Source organism: Lepidothrix coronata, unplaced genomic scaffold (assembly GCF_001604755.1).
Source record: "Lepidothrix coronata isolate B3197 unplaced genomic scaffold, Lepidothrix_coronata-1.0 Scaffold51, whole genome shotgun sequence".
In the NCBI taxonomy this organism is placed as follows: domain Eukaryota; kingdom Metazoa; phylum Chordata; class Aves; order Passeriformes; family Pipridae; genus Lepidothrix; species Lepidothrix coronata.
The window spans coordinates 4,978,137-4,994,988 of NW_016690231.1; the positions used below are offsets into that span (position 1 = coordinate 4,978,137).

General features: G+C 50.5%; 1 protein-coding gene across 12 annotated transcripts in view; it reads left to right on the top strand.

Moving 5' to 3' along the window:
- NCOR2 (nuclear receptor corepressor 2) overlaps nt 1-16,852 on the top strand; it is a 238,780-nt gene that overhangs the window by 65,682 nt on the left and 156,246 nt on the right. For all 12 annotated transcript variants that reach the window (XM_017815531.1, XM_017815532.1, XM_017815538.1 and 9 more), the window contains exon 2: nt 7,085-7,297. In XM_017815531.1, coding sequence (XP_017671020.1) covers nt 7,193-7,297 — 105 coding nt within the window. In that variant the 5' untranslated portion in view covers nt 7,085-7,192. The remainder of the gene's footprint in view (nt 1-7,084; nt 7,298-16,852) is intronic.

Genomic DNA, 16,852 nt, shown 5'->3' on the forward strand with positions numbered 1-16,852 from the left:
AGTGTCCCTTTTGGGCATTTAGGCTGCAGCTGCCAGTCAGTAGCAGTGGGTTGCGTGTGGCCGTGTGCGTGCTGGCTCTCTCCACTTCCCAGCAGAGCAGCATGGGAATGGGTTTGCAGGGCCATGGGTGCCCTGGCACAGGGACCAACGATGCTGTTGCATAACAAGAGCAGCTCCCTGCTGACAAGCTCGCTGTCCAAAGAGCCACGGGTTGTCTGCGTGGTTTTGCAGTCTCAACTGCAAAATCAGGAGGTGCTTACTTTTTAAAAAATTGATTAGAAGGGGAAAATGCAATAATGGGAGTAGGGAAATTAGAGGAAAAGAAGCACGTTGTGGCAGGATTTGAAAAGCAAAGACTCAGACGTTGGTGCTGACCTGAGGCTGGAGCTGTGGCCAGGCCGGCTCTTGGTGTGTGGCTCGTGCATTTTAATAAGACAATGTCCCTGCAACTGGGGAGTGATGGCTGAGTGCTCCTGCAAAGAGAAATGGGTCAGTCTTGTTCATTTAAGCACATACATGTCCCTCTGGGAGCCATCACAAGGTCACTTGCAGCCCCTTTGCCGAGGGCTGAGATGTACTTAAAGTGTGTGAAATCCACTGCAAGTGCTCCCCTGACAAGGGGTGTCCGTGGTGGGGCAGGTGTGCAGATGTCTCATCTGCTCCCAGGGAACCACGTTCTCCTACTGAGGTTTGGGGTCTGAGTGAGGGTTTTCAGGGGCAGGAATCACAGTGCACAGTCAGCATGTCCTTTCCAGACGCACCAGGCCAGTGTCGCGCTGCTGCCGAGAGCAGCCGATCTGGCAAACCTGCCTTTCGAAACACAACCAGGAGTGGGGCTGGCAAAACCCAACCCTCTGACCTTGCTCCGCGCTGCTGCGGTGCCAAGATCTGTACACGAATGCCGGCAAAGGTTATCTCGGGGCAGAGCTAAACGTGGGTCCTGTGCCGAAAATAGCTTGGAAAGATGGAAAAGGAGAAATGCAAGTGGCAAATCCTGCTTTGTGGCTTTGGGCAGCGATAGGAGCGGGGCAGTGAAGTCGTCTTTCATCAGGGATAGGAACCGGTTCTGCGTGGAGCCGTACCATGGTGGGAGAGCTGATGCAGCCTGGAGGTTTCCAGCTATGAGACAGCAAACCAGGATGAGAGACTTCAGCTCTTGAGCTTCTGCCATCCCCTCCATAGCCTTAGGGACCAGTTGTACCTTCGTACAAGGGTAACACCCTGCTCTGAGCAGCTCTGTCACGGTGCTGCAGGCCCCTTCTTCCCCCAGATCTGCTGCCGTAATTGCTTGTGCGTCCACACCGTCGGTCAGGCAAGGAAAAAATCTAGTTCAAAAGTCATCTGGACAAAAGAGAAGAGGGAGGAGGGCTGCTGCCAGCATGTCAGCTGGGGAATGGGTCCTGCTGCTGGAGGGACACCTGAGGAACTGCAGGGTCTGACCATCATGTGCAGGGTGCTACCAGCCTGGCTTGGCTTTTGTAGTCCTCCAAAGCAAGAAAAAAAATGCTTTAGGCATGCAGGTACATGCCTCGACCCTTGGGGTTGAAATAACTTCTGCTCTATGCCATGGTGCTCAGGATGTGCCTGATCTTTCCTGTTGACCCTGTGCTGCAATGTTAGTGTAAAACCTCTGTGCTCTGCTGTGATTACCGTGGATTCCTGGGCTGCAGACACTGACATAGTCATCTTTGTTATTCTGAATAGAGCCCTAAAATTATGGCAGACGGCCTGCTTTCCTCTTGAAAGGACTTAATAGATACAGTACATACAAATATTTGTGTATAATGTCAACTGTCTTCCAAGAAAATTTCATGCACATATTGATTAGACATATCCATTAACGTTACGTTGTGGTGCATTTCTCAGGAGCATCTCTCTACTCATTTTCATTGCATCTTAATTGTTTTTGCTTCCACTCGTCCTTTAAAGCAAGGCTGGGTAAGTCCCTTAGCTGCTTTTCCGGTCTGGTTTTGATCTAGAGCAGTACAGCACATCGGTGGAACGGCGGCTGACGGGCAGTACGCTCTTCTGTGCCACACACAAGTGGGTGCTGTTTTTTTTTAAGCATCACGGTTGGTTGGACTCTTGGAGTTGGATGTTATAGCTCGGTATTAATTAAGCATTATTAACAAAAGTCTTCCCTAATTTTTATTTCAAACTACACGAGTTGACTGGAGGATATATACCTTTTATTTCTTGTTTGAGGAGGAAAATTGTCATGTATTTAGCATTTGATTAAAGACAACTTTGTTGTTTTTTCCAAAAACTGCATCATTTAATGTAATTAAACATGGGCTTTGTTGTCAATACTCTTCAGTTAAATGCACTGGTGAGTGCCAGCAGCATTTTTCTTATTTGTCTTGCTGCATGGTGTGGTGGTAGTAGTCGTTGCCTTTTAATAAGGTCTTTTGCAGTCATTTTGTGGGCTGCCTCCTAACGTCTTCTATAGACCATCCATGGTCCGTAGACCACAAGTTGAGTAACATTACTGTGGACTTAAGAAACAAAATATTCTGTTAACCTTATTTCAGCATGTAATAAAGTGTATTTTGAACTTGAGCCATGTGTTTTCATTGGGATCTTTATACCTCTTCAGAGCACGGATGAACCGGTATTTTCTGTGAGCTGGGAGTGTCTTGTTGTTCTCACCTTTCAGACAGACGGACTAAGGCACAGGGTAATTACAGCAACTGGCCCACGTTTGTACTGTGTCAGCAAAGCCAGGGACCTCGCCTGGGAATCCTGCTCTCCCTGAGGAGTCCGGAGCTGATTGGGAGGGTTGGCTCTAACTTTGAAGAGCAACAAGTATGTTCAATGAAGTTAATTAAAATTTTTGCAACTGGATTTAATTGCAAACTCTTATTTTAGACCTGCGGTGTTTTAGCAGGGTCCTGACTGTATCAGCGCGTGCTTCGCCGTGGTCAGGAGCTGCACCAAAGGCCCAGCACGGAGCTGTACAGCTCTGTGTCCAGGTGCTGTTGGCTGGGAATCCGTAGATGACTGCAGAGTGTTGTGGACTTGTTCGTGCCCATCTCTTGGTCTGGATGTGAATGTGCTTGGCCCAGTGCTGTGCACCCCATGAGCACGGGCTGTGCCCGAGCTGGGGATGCTGCTGGGAGCTGGCAGGCACTGGGACAGCCGGGCGTGCAGGCAGAGCTCCTTGACGTGTGGGCCAGCCTGTAGCAACTTGCAGTGGCTTGTAGTCTCCTTTCATGGTGTGAATTGGGAGAACAGGTGATGGGAAAACAATTTTAGACAGTAAATGGCACATGAAGAGGAAAAAGAGGGAAGCAGGGTGGTGGCAGGGGGGAGGATGGGGGTAGTTTTCAGTAGCGGGGCAAAATCCTGAGAGTCTCCCAACAGGTGGAAATAAATGGGTTTAGGAGGTTCCATGGTCTCTTGCCTCATCTGCAGATTCATGTTGTAGGCCTGATTCTGGGTTTGCTTGTAACCTCCAGCTTTCTCCTGTTCCTAATCAGAGACCATAAATCTCTTCATACCTAGTGCTGTAATAGCTAACACAGGTCTGTGGGTAAAACAGTCTCGGATGGAGACTCCAACTGGGGGGGAAATACTTTTCCTGTGAGACAATGTCTGTTCCTCATCAAAATCAGTTGAGAAAAGTAGGAACCAAACAGTTTGATTTTTCAAGATTTAAAGAGCCTGGCTGCACTCTCTCTCTTATTTCCATTAATCTGCTTCTATTGTTTGTGTTCCTCTCTTAAAAATAATTATTAAAGGGTTGTGGAGGAGAAGGCACCCCACTGTCTTCTGCTGGGAATAGGTGGCCAAGCAGTGTCCCAGCTGCACCCAGCTCTGAAGTGGCACCAGTACATCCCCAGCACAGTGTTGTGCTCCTACTTTACTCCCCGGTGGCAGCACCCACACTTGTTGCCAGCTGGTCATGGACCCTCCTCCCCGGAGCAGTGCTGGGATGGGCATATGGAGTGTAAAAATGGGATCTGAGGTGGTGGCATTTCTGGAGCTACCCCAGTGCTTTGATGGCCTCATTTGGGTCCGGGCCACAGTCCTTCTGTGGTGGAAACATCCAGGGCCTTGGGCTTGCACTGAGATCTTGCTGGTGACCTGCTGTTTGCAGGTGTGGAAATGCCTGGGCAGTGCTTCTTTGTCTGTTTGCAAGCACTCTTGTTTTTCCAGGGCTTCTAACAAGAAGCCTTAATGGAGACAGAGGTGGTTTGCTGCCCTTGTTAAGGAAAAATCCCTTTTGTGTTCTTTCTATTGTGTGATTAGTGCAGGCCATGGCTCACAGACACTGTGACTCGGTGCAGGATGGTTTTGTTGGCCCCTGTAAGTTCATCCTGTGTCTGTAGCCCTCTAGCAGACAGTTAACTTTGTTTTGGTTGCACAGACAGAGGCAAAAAAGCTTTTGAACTGTTTTAGAGCTTGATACCATGTGGCTTTGCACATGGTGCTGAGTTTTAAGCCTAGCTTCTGATCTGAAGAGTTTAAAAAAAGAAAAACCATCCTATTTCTTTTACTGTAGTCAGCTGGCTCGGTGTGGTCAGGTCTACCTGCTGAGCTTCTAGGGAAGCCTTGGCTTGTTGAAAGCTGCCAAGGAATCTGGGCCCCCAGCTGGAAGTGTGTGTGTGTCTCTGTGAGAGTGTGTGTGTGTCTCTGTGAGAGTGTGTGTGTGTGTGTGTCTGTGTGTGTGTGTTTATATTTACATGTGCTAATTAACTCGTAGGTGGCTGCAAGCCAAAATGTCCGAGTTGGAATCCGTTATTAGGAAAGTACCTTAAATTACTGCAGATCCCAGCGAGCTTTTGGAGCCCTTGAGAGCCCCGTGCACGTGTCCTTGGCAGCTGCAGGGAGGGTTTGCCCCTTGAGAAACACACACAGGCTGCAGGAGGGCTGGGAAGGTGCTTGTGTCTCCTGGGAGGGTGCTGGTGTGTCCCTGGAGGGTGAGCAGAGAGGGTTTTGAACCACGTGCTCCTGGCACAGCCCCCAGCTTTGGGTGGGAATTGGTGATTAAAATCCCATCCAGTCGGAAGCGTGAGGGGAAGTGGGACAGTCATACTGGAAGTATAAATACGCGTCTTCTGGGTGCCTCTGAATTCCCCTGCTTGCTCAGGGGCTTTCCTGCCCTGGGTGGATTGCACTGAGCACGCCAGGCTCTTGCATGGGGAGGCTATCTTATCTGGGATGAGAGTCAGGCTGCTCCCAGGCCACCGGTGCTTCCCTGGGGTGGCAGGTAAGGTGCCCCGGGGCTCAGCAGGGATGTGTGGGTGCAGGGCTGGGGGGAATCCCAGCTCCTGTGCATGGAGTGAGCCAAAAGCAGGAAAGGCATGGCTGTCTCTCTGCTCCATACCTTGAGAGTTAAACCTTGCTGTGTGTTTTTCCATATATCACTTGGCAAAATACCTTTTTCCAAAGAGTTCCACCTGACGCTCGGCAGGAGCATGGCAATGTCTTTGTGTGTCTGTCATCCTTAGACTTCATGGGGATTTGCTGAAAAATATGATTTTTGTAAAATTTGACCTCTGGGTGAGGGAGCCTCCCTAGGCTGCTTTCCTCTGGCTTCTCATCGTGCCTGGGCTGCTGGGGGCCGTTGCCTTGGTTTGGTTTTATTTCTGGCTGTGATCGATGCGTCAGTGCCGGCAAACCAGCGAGGCAGCCCTGTGCCTGCCTGCAGCAGATAGCAAGGGGTTTATCAGCATGGGCTGATCTGTGGTCTCACAGGAGGAGAAAAAATTAGAAAAAGAAAAGCTTCCTCTTTTTTTTTTTTTCTTTCCCCCCCCCTTTCCCACCCCTGTTTGGTTTTTGTGCACGCCAACCGCTGTTTCAGTTGAAGTTGCGTTGGCTGGGACTGGCTGTGCTCCCCATGCTCAGAGACCATGAGCGTGGGGAGAGGCTGCTGGGAGCTTGTGGCGCTGGAAACTTCCCCTGCTGCTCCTGATGTGCTGATGGAAGATTTTGATGCTGCCAAAAAACCTTGCACAAGTCTATATGTAACGTGCACCTGCACCGAGCAGGAGATGAGCGAGTGTGCGCAGCGTTGGGTGGGATGGAGGATGGATCCCAGGGAGCTGAGGCTCTCCCTGCTTAGGATCAGTCCTTGTAGCATCCCCTGAGCTCAGGCAGCAGCGGGAATTTATGGTTTGTATAACTAACCAATAATATGTGAATAATAGTTAATGCACCTCAAGCTGGCAGCAATGAAAAATGCAGCATTTAGACCTTTGCTACTTTTTCATTGTAATCCATACAAAAACCAGGAGGCTTAAAATCCTCACTGAGCAAACTATATGAAGTATCTATAAAAATCAGTAGCTTGTAAATCTCCCCTTGGGCCAAGGAGTATCTTCTGACTTTGTTGGTTTCCCTGATTATGTTGCAGCTGCAAAAGGAATTGCAACAGGTGGTACAGGAGAAAAAGCATGGGTGGCAGGGGTGTTTGTGAAAATACCCTCAGGGCTGTGGTGTCTTCTCAGACTCTTGGTCCTGATCAGAAGAGGCTGATCAGGTGGCTCTGGATGTGTGACGTGCTTTAGTCCTGGTTTTTAGTTTAGCCTCTTGGATGGATATGGCTGCAGGGGAGGTCAGTGCCTGGTGTCCCTCCTGGCATAGATCAGGGCCTACCTCAGGGGGCTGTGAAAGTGGCCACAGCTTGGAAAGGAGGGCACTGACATGTGAGAGTGTGGATGTGGAAAGGGATGGGCTAGGGAGGGACCTTGTGTTGAAATGCCAGAACTCTAGATTGTGTCTTTGGAAACTAAGTCGTCCTGCAAAAAATACCCATCTCCAAGAGACTTGGAGACACAGATCAACAGGACCCAAATAAATTGCTGGCAGTGTGCTGGCCTAGTCCTGCTGGTGCTGGGGGAAGGTTTTCCAGGGAAATTGGGTGGGATGGATTTGGGAAAATCTTTTATTTGGACTTCCCTGTGATAGAAGTAATCTACAGCAAAAACTTGGCAGTGGCGTTTGCCAAGTGGAAGACGAGGCTGCCGGGGAATTGCGAGGGCAGTGAGGTTTTGGTGATCGCCCAAGGCCTGATGTTCGGTTGTCACATGGGACTGTGGTTGACTGAATTTTAACCTGCTGCTTTCCTGTTCCCTTCCAGCTATTGCGTGACGTGGAGAGCACACACATGATGAAGAGGAGCTCTCGGCTCTCCTAATCCTTTCGTCGGCGATTTGGAAGCAGCGACCGCCGCGCCTGCTCTTCCGACATGTCTGGATCGACACAGCCCGTGACGCAGAGCTGGCGCGCTGCCGAGCCGCGCTACCCCCCGCACGCCATGTCCTACCCGGTTCAGATTGCCCGGCCACACGCGGTAAGGCAAAGCCTTCCCTTCCTTCCCTACCCACGCGCGGGGTGGGAGCTGCCGGCGTGTCCCCGCTGCTGGGCAGCGGTTCAGCCGCGCCGCTCTCGGATGTGGCTGTTACACAGAAATCAGACCGTTTCCGTGCCTGTGGTACAGGATTTCATCGTTCCTCTCTCGTGGGATCCTCTTTTGTTTCTCCATATGGTGCTTTCAGTTTTTCTCTCCCTTTCCAGCCTTTTCCTGGCACTTGCCGTGGCAGTGCTCATGGGCTCTGGCTCATCATTTCTGAGCACCTCTGTCCATTTGTCCTCCTGGCAGGACCACCCTTGGTTGGGTGCAGTATCCAGCCTGGGGGGAAAGGGGAAGGTTGATCATTTGTGTGGAGCAGGAGCACGTAGCCTCCAAGCCTCTTCTGCATGGCCTTTCCTTGGCCCTGAATCAAAAGGAATGACCATCCTCTCCTGCATATGGGCTCACTGCTTCCCCGCGAGCCCAGTCCTCGCTCCTCACACCCATGGGAGAGCTCTTCTGGTTCTCAGACAAACTGCTGGGAGTGAACCTGCCCTCTGTTCAGGAGACCTGCCTCTCTTCATGTGGCACTCCTGTGGAGCAAGAAAATAACTGAGATGCTGAGCTTTCCATTTTATCCTTCCACAGTTTTTTTCCCCCTCTTACACTGACCCCTAGTCTTTTCTCCTCTTGGATCAGGGCATAAGCTGGTGATGATTTTTTTTTTTTTTTTGGCTGTACCAGAACTTGCAGAGGTTGATTCACCTGGATCCAGCCTCTCCTTTCTGTGCCATGTCACTCACATCTGTGCTTGCTCATGGGTGAATGTTTTAGGTTTAAGCCCTTAACAGAAGAAACTGTCCTTAGTGGAACAGCTTTAGTCAGCTCAGGCTGCTTAAAGGAATCTTATTAGGTGCTGGAGTGTGGCTCACACTTGCAAGGCTCTTCAGAGCCGCTTCTTGGTGGGTCACAGCAAGGTGGCCACAGCCAGGAAGGTGGCTGTAACACAAGTCAGCGAGGAGACTCTGTCTGGGAGTTAGGTTTGACAGTGACAGCTACTGAATGGTCAGGTTCAGTCTGTGCTGGTTTCAGTGTTTGACTTCAGAGCCTGGAAACCCATGAAGTGTCAGTGAAGGGGTGAAATTCCCTCATTTGCCCTCTTTGCCTGGCCTCAGCAGAGTGGCACAGGGAGCAGAGCTAGAGCTTGGAAAGGCTTTGAAATAGAAACGTTAAGGAGGGCGCGGGACGAGCTCTTGGCTGTGTTTGCTGGCTCATCTACATCGCTCGGGGCCTGCGTGCTGCTGCACAAAGAAGCTTTTCATCCCGGCTATGAGACACGCTGACCTGGTTCGATTTATGGGAGTTTTGCTTCCATCGGTGCGAGCATGTTTGTTTGGGGGGTGGAACAGAACCAAGAGCATTTGTCTCAGAAAGAAAATCCCAGTTCTCTTTTTATCAGAAACCGGAGCTGGAGGAGGATGTGACCAGGTGAGCATGATCGGCAGTTGTTGCAAAACTGTGGTTTATAAACAAACCAAAGGAACCTCAATCCGCAGTGTGGAGACTGATTTTAAGAGTGCAAAAGGCTCCTGGCCTTGGGGTGCTGAGCCCTTTTCTCCTCCAAATCCCAGCTTCTTCCCCTTAGTGCTGCCAACAGCAGGATGAGCTGAGCGGGGCAGTTGTTCACAGTGGGCCGGAGCTGGGGTTTCCTCCAGCCTGCCCTGCTCCCTGGCTGCAGTGAACACTGGTTTTGTTCTATTGTATTAATGTTGGAAGAAGTTGCTGGCGTTTGCTTCTAGAAGCTATTTTTACAGCCACATGTAATCACCTGAAGTTATGTGATACCTTTTGGGTGTCTGGATGCAGGAGAGGTGCGAGCTGAGATTTTTTTGTATGGAAAGCCAAAAGGCTCCTCTCAGCAGAAGTGTGACAGCCCCACACAAACCAACACACCTTGCCTCTCCTGGGAGGGTAGGCGGAGTGTTTCTGGAAGCGTGTCCCTGCATGATCTGCCCCGCCGCTCTCAGCTGTTTGCAAACACGTGTCTCTGGCTCGGTGGCGCCATGAGCTGGAACCTGGCCATGGCTCTGGGGCTGGAGCTGATCTCTGGTGGGATTGCTTGGGAGAGGAGAGCCCAGTTCCTTTGAAGTTGCTGTGCTGTTTAATATTAAAAGTCAGCGGTATTTGCTTGCATGTCTTGGCCAGGTCAGTTTTGTCATGGGGTGTGTTTGCACAGTGAGAGCTTGTTTGGAAGAAAGCAAGAGAGGCCAAAACCAACCCGACACTAACATGTCTTGCATCTAATTAAATTTTGGTTCTGGTTTGTTGCGTTCCAAGACATCCTTTCCTGAGAACTGGGAATTCGTCAGCTCAGGGATCCTTATCCTGGTGGTGGAAACGCCCTGGGTCACCTCCTGGGCACGTGTGCAGGGCTGAGCACAGCAGGGCTGCAAATGCTATTATAATATAAATAAATAATCACAGTCCAACTGTGACGGTCGCACCCAGGGAAATGCGGCGCGGCAGGAATGCTGAGCTCAGAAATGAGCCGTGACATTATTTTAGGCTCGGAGACACTTTATGAAAAGTGATTTAAAGGATTGCAGCTGTTTGATTTCACAGATGAGGCAAGTGAGAGGGGATGTTGTGAAGGGGCAGCGGGCAGTGGAAGCAAGCTTGGGCATTTTTCTTCTCCCGTCACAGAAAACCCAAGGGGATATCCAATAAAAAGAGGAAAAATACGTATTTCAAGTGAACAAACAAGAATATGCTTTGTACATATGGGCTTCTCCTCCCAGCAGCATGTTCCATGAGTTACTGCTGAGTTTGGAGCTGGCAGAGAAGATAGAGTACCGGTTGAGTGAGGATGTTTGTTGGCTGGTTTCACTCTTGAGTGCCAGCTTTGGGCAGGGCTGTGAACCTATGGGTCTGACCCAGACTGAGCTCTGGGGGATGATGTAGCAGACAGGCTCTTCCACAGGGTAAGCAGGTCCCCAGCCATATTCAGGTGTACTCCTCCTCTTCCTCCTCACTGAGAGATATCTGGTCCCAACAGCTGTCAGGGAGGCTGGATGTGAAAGTGGTGCAATATTTTATAATGACCCTGGATTTGTTCTGTCCTATTAGAAAATGACTTGCAAAAAGTGTTGACAAGTGAGCGTGCTTTTAAAGGGAAGCTTGGTGAAAAGGTTCTGGTTTGTTTGACTTTCTTGAGGTAAAACTAAAATCACCAATAATCAGCAGTTTCTTCTTAAGGGCACTGAGTGGTTCTTGGCCAAACTTCAGGGAAAACATTTCTGTTTTCCATATTCATTAGCTATAATGTTGGTGTGCGTAGTTGACTTCTGTCATGTTCAGCTTGGAAACAGAGGAATTGTTTGAATGCTCCGTGACCTTTAGCTAAAGGTGAAAAAACACATTACTTACGCTCTTAACCTTCTAATGTATCCGAAGTTCATGCTCTCTCAAAGGAAAGTTTCGCATGAAGGATATTCATTTTCAGGCAACCTGCAGATATTTTCTGTAAACAGATCAATTTTCCTGTGTAGTGCATGTCCCCTTTTCCTTTTAAAGCTTTCTTGTGATCAATATTCCCTGGGAACAGAAGGGTTCCCTTCTCTTCCTCCCATGTGAATCCAGTTTCTTGCTGTGCCCTCCTTACCAGTCATCCTGCTCCTGTTAGAGCCCTGACATTTCTAGGCAGGAATGACGTGGCTTCAGATGCAGGATGGGCTTTTCAGGAGGGTGGTATCAGCTGCAGGAGATGGTGGGAGTCAGGGTACACAAACTGTCCTCATGCAGCAACCTTTGTGACAAAATAGCTTCTGCTTTTAGGGTGCTTTAAGTGTTTTATCTACTAGAGATACTAAACAGGTTTGGGGATTGGTATGATGGGGGTGTGTGCACATTCATATGGAAGTGGTGCTCCATTGTCACATGAATCACTGTCATAAGCACTTTTCCCTCCCTACAAAACAAGAGGTGCTTGGTTTGCCTCCTTCCTGCTGTTTTCCCCCATTCCCAGCACGTGGCTTCAGCTGGGATGGAAAGGTGAACTTAAGCCCCCCTCAGCCGCTCTGCTGCAGCTTTGAGACCTTTGTGCTTTCCCCATGCCACCTCTCCTCCCTGGGAACAGCTCAGTAGTTCCTTCATTAAGCTCCCCATTTGCAAAACAGCCCTTGTGCAGGAGTGTCCCGGCCGATCACTCGTTTGGTTTGGCCCTTGATAAATAACTTCCTTGTCTGTCTGAACCAGAGACAAGAGGTTGGTGCAAACTTGCGTGTTGATTTGGTGTCCCAGCCAAAAGGTGGCCTGGGGGGAATCGAGTGCCTTCCCTGCCCAGACTCCTCCTCCCATCAGTTTGAGCAGGGTGAGCGAAACCCAGTGTCCTGCTGCGGAAGGTGCTGTCAGGAGACAGAAGCTCTGGGGATGGCAGGAGCTCGCTGCTCTCCACAGTGACATGGTCAGTGTGGCACAGCAATGCCAGGTAAGCCTGCAGAGGGGCAGTGTATTTTGCATTACTGCTGCTGTGTTGGTTTTCCTTGGAGTAGTTATTCACGCTATTATCTCCTGGGAGCAAAATGCCAGTCTGTGTCGGGACTCCAGGAGCTTGCAGAACAGAAGTGCAAGGAACAGGCTCCTGCTACCAGCTGAGTGAGGGGCATCCTGAATTCTGCCTGCGGGGCTCCAGCTAATGTTCTAAGGAATGAGTTGAAAATAAAAGACATATCTTTGAAATACTGACTCTGATCAGGTGTGTCACGAGAACTCAGCACAATCTCTCGAGTACCTTTGCAGTGACGGATTGCATTAGCTCTTAGCAGCTTGGTGGTGGATTTGGGAAAATTGGCTTTCTGCTGTGGGACTGGGAGAGCACAGAGGTGAAGGAACAGGACACCTAATTCCCTGCCCTAGGGTCTCCCTCCTGTTGCCAGGAAGGAGGAGTCAGCTTACAGCAGTTTGTATTTAAAGCTCATTTTTCCTAGGATACAGCCTTTATCCAAAACACTTCTTTTGCTTCAAGCTACTGTAAACTTCTGTGGTTGCTCCCTAATCCACTTTTTGGACATGATTCGATGCAGAAGGTGATGCTTTGCTTTTATTTGATCTCAAGATTGTAAATCTACAGGGGAAGAAAGAACTTTTGCTTGGTATGTGGTTTGGCAAAGGTGGAGGCCCATTAAAGCCACTTTTGGAGCAATTCCTGCACTCCAGGCCTGACTCTGATCCTGCTGCCCACCAGCCCCTGGAGGCACCTTCTGCAAGACTAGGGACTTGGTGGTTGTCATTGTGACAGTATTTATTCAGAATACTAAGCAAGTAAAGGATTTGCTATGGAGGTGTAAGGAGGAGTAGGAGAGAGCTAAATGGGGGATGTGGAAAGATGAAAGGGTCTTACATTGACCTGCAGAGAGGTATTGTATGGGAGCAAGTGTGGTAGGAGATGGTGGGGGACTGCACTGCAAAAGAGATGTGACAATGAACAAAGTGACTTGGTGCTTTTAAGGTGGAAAGCTTGGGTTTGTTGTGTGAAGAGAGCTGCGGCTCACCCTGAATGGATGTTCATGGCATCAGGAAGCAGAGCACCAGGGGATGGAGGAAGGGCAGACGGGTCATTCTGGGCTCAAAGGCGCCTGGATGCGACTGGGACAAAAGTCTTGTGATGGAGAGAGGCTCAAAAGCAGCTCTGTTATGGATGTGCTGCTGCTCTGCGGGCACCTCTGGCTGCTGGGGAGAGGGCTGGCGGCTGGCTCCAGCACCCGGCACCGGTCAGATGACTGGGGAGCCACAACAGCTGAGAGCTGCCCTCACCGAGACGTGACTTCTCCATGAATGGCACATTCAGAGGGGACAGCCAAGTGCCACTGACAGCTCTGGTTTGCTGGAGAGGCGGGGAGCAGGCATGGGGAAGGATGCAGTGCTGTGCAGCTGGTGCAGACACTAACGGGGCTGGCAGCAGCCCTGGCCTCAGTGCAGGGGTGGCAGCAGGAATCAGTGCTTTCCAAGAAGGGGCCACGCGCAGTGTGGTCACCTCCTAAAACAAAAGGCCAAGTCAGCAGCTTCTGAGAGATGGATGGCAATGAGACCGTCAGAACAATAAGGGCATTTGTCTTTTCAGCACATGTTATATCCCCGTAGGCAAGATAAAAATGCATGTATTCAGCCAGGTTTTTATTACTGACCTTATCTTCAACAGTGGAGCTGATTGTGGAGAAGTTATTGTATAGTTTATGTCAGTATTTTTTCTCTTAAGTCTGCAGTGAACTCCTCCCAGGGTTTTGGGAGAAAGTTGGGCAGACAGCACTGTGCTTGTGGACAAACTGTTTGGATCAATAATCACCTCCTTTGCACTTGAGTAGAGGTTTTCAGCAGCAGAGGATGGCTCCTCTGCACTGGGGAGGCTGAGGACGATGGGCCACGCTGGTCCCCATGCAGCCTGAACTGCTGGACCTCATGCAGTGACAGCTCTGCTACCACCCTGGTTCCTCCCAAACCTTCCCCCTTCCTCTTACCTTTGAGAATCGGCTTCGTGAAAAAATTTTCTCCAGGCGAAGGCTAAAAAGTGCATTTCTCGGTCTGATGAGCAAGTGCTGTGCTGCCAGTGCCAAGGGGTATCCAGGCACCAGAGAGCTTTTCCTTTTATTGCTAAAATAGGTCACGCTCGCTGCTGGCAGAAAGAGATTTAAAGCAACTTCTTTTTCCAAAGCTGAGGGTGTGCAGAGCAGGGGTGGGAGCATCCCCTGTCTCCAGCAAAGCCACAAGAGTGGTGGCTGTGCTGCTTTGGTCACCTCAGGCTGGAGAGCTGGTCTGCCTGGCTTGTGGGTAGCACTGGTTGCAAGCCCAGCTTGCGCCGAGGGGCTCGAGGAGCAGCTTATTGCACAAATTATTTGCTGGATGGTTCGAGGCCCTGGCAGGTTCCAAATTGGGATATGCTGCTCCATGCTGGCTGTGTGCTCCTGGAGGTGCAGGAAGCTCAACCTGCCACGTGCTTCCCAGCGGGATGGGGTGGCTCTGCAGTCCAAGGCTGTGTGGTTAAGTCTTGATACCATGTTGGGCTGCTCTGGGACATGTGGGACATACCTGAGCAGCAGCTGTAAAAAAGTGCCCAGCTGTGGCTCTGTGTGCCACCAGTGCCCCAGTCTGTGGGGGGGCACTAGCCCCCTGACATCACTCTTCACTCCCCCTGTGGTTAACAGGAGTTCACAGAACGGCCCGTGAGCTGCTCACGAGCAGCAGTAACAAGCCAGGCATCCCCTTGTGAGATTAGATAAGGGACAGTTCATGAGAAGTGAAAAAAATAGGGATGATTTGGCATTGTTTTCTGCTCACTATTTGCACCATGCCATTATTAATTGGCCTTGTTGGGGCTTAACACTTGGGAATGTTTCAGCAGAAATAGCATATTGTTAAGAAATACAAATTATTCGCAATACAGCACTGGGTGAGCTTGTAGTGAGCAGCCCTAATCCTTGGTGGAGGTAGCAGGGAGCTGGGATTTGCTCCTCAAAGTGGCATGTGCAGTACCCTGGCCTGTTTGCCTGCCTGTGAAAGGTGACAAGGACAGTGTGGGGCAGTGGCTTGTCACTGGGTGAGCTCTCCTGTGCCCGGGGCGCTCCGCAAGCGCGGTACTGCCTGCACCGATGCCGTGATTCGAGGCGGCTGCGGTGCCAGTGGTGCCGCCCTCTGACAGGGAGCCAGCTCAGCTGGCGGATGTGGTTGCTGACCCCGGACTGCTCCTCCTTGGTGTCACGGCAAAACAAGAGCTGGTGGTTTTTAAGCGAAGCCGTCTTGCACCGAAACTCGTCGGGGAGCTCCCGGTTGCTTTCTCGGCGGTAAGCGACGAGGAGCGATCTCACGCTTTGGGCTGCTCGAGCTGTGCTGCAGGTCCTCGTCTGGCTGCATTCTAGGTCTCCATGGGTTTGCTCCAGAGCTCTTTTCCAAGGAAGCCAGAAGCACTGGGCGTTTGTACTTGTGTTTCTGCTAGTGGGAGGAAGAGAGGAGGAGCAGTTCACCTTTCTGTTGCAAGACCAGCTCCAGGTTTCCTTTCTGCAGGCCTCATGTCTCTGGGGTCTTCTCCTCAGGGGCTAATTCTTGGAGCTGTGGGAAGGCCATCTGGATGGAGCAGTCAGTAGCTGCCTTGTCTGTATGGATGTGCTCAGTGCTGGAGCTGGGAGATCAGGGTCCAAGCCGCTGTTGGCCGTGGCATAATAGCACTGTCTGGCGCTGTGTGCTGTGGGTCAGTGCCTGGGGGTGCTTCCAGCATTGCTCTCAGACCTCCCTTTCTTCTTCCTCGTTGGAGATCAGGCAGCAGGGACCCGGGCAGCTGCAGGCGGGGGAAGGAGAAATGAAGCGCACCAGCAAGTGCACGTGTCCAAAACAGAAAGTGAGAGAGGCAGAGCGGCTGCGCGGCTGCAGTTGTTGGCTTAGTGTGTGGGTTATCCCGAGGTCGGGGACAACACAGAAGATTTTGCTGGAGACTTTATGGTATGTAAGGCAGCAGGGTGAAAGCTTTTAAAAAAATTTTAAAGGTGGGGGGGAAAGCTGCTTTTTTTTCCTTCCATGGGGCTAGAGAGCTTTTCTGTAATACTGCATTCAAGCTCCTGGCTTTAGGGCAGTTTGATTAGCAAATCTAAATGAGCCTGGTAGACTCAGGTTATTTAGGGTCAGAGGATTTACCAGGAAGGGTATGGCAACACTGCTCTTGGCACTCCCAAATCAAGTAATAACACAAAAAGACCTTGAGACTGCAGGTGCTTTCCCTGTCTCCCCCGCCCAGCACCCCATGCAGGATCAGGGTGGATGTGTCCAGCCTTCCTGGCTGGCAGCAGAGAACATTTTTGTCACCTCGGGGTGGGTCCAAGTACCTCTTCAGTCTGCTGTGTGAAGTGTGTTTAGTGAGGCTGCTTTTGGGTCTTAAGCATTTGATTTATCTAAACATTGATTTATCTAAACAAGTGCTGGCTTGCTCTGCCGATGTGGTTTATGGCACTGTGGCACTCCTGGTGTCTGTCTGTCCTCAGCAGTGCTGCTAGTGCTGGCCTCCTCCCCCAAATCTGTTGATGTGCCAGAGCCCCTGAATACCCATGGTCTTAATGCTTCTTTCATTTCTATGTCATGACATTTACTGAATTTATGAAATCCTGCAAAGCTTCCCAAAGTACATCCATGTGGGAGCACCTGAACCACAAGGAACCATGGGAAGGTTGGTGTAGAAGGAAGACAGTCCCATCTCAAGGCAGTGGGAGATTTGACAGCCCTGGAGAAGGTGCTCTGACACATCAGCAGATTTGTGAGGTGGGAGGAGGGTTTGCAGAGGGCAGGAAGAGATGCAAAGAGAGGGAGAGGAAAAAAAATAGAATTGAGCAAAACCCAGCAAAACAACAGAGAGGAAAAGGAGCCACATGTAGCTTGGGGTTGCAGAGTTCCTTTATTTCAGGTGTTTTACAGCTGCCCTTGAGCAGGTGCCAAGGCCGTGCTAGAAATTTGAGGTCAGGACAGGGCTAAATCACATTAGTGTGTTTTGGTGGTGGGGAATTCAGGTGGCATGCACTGGGC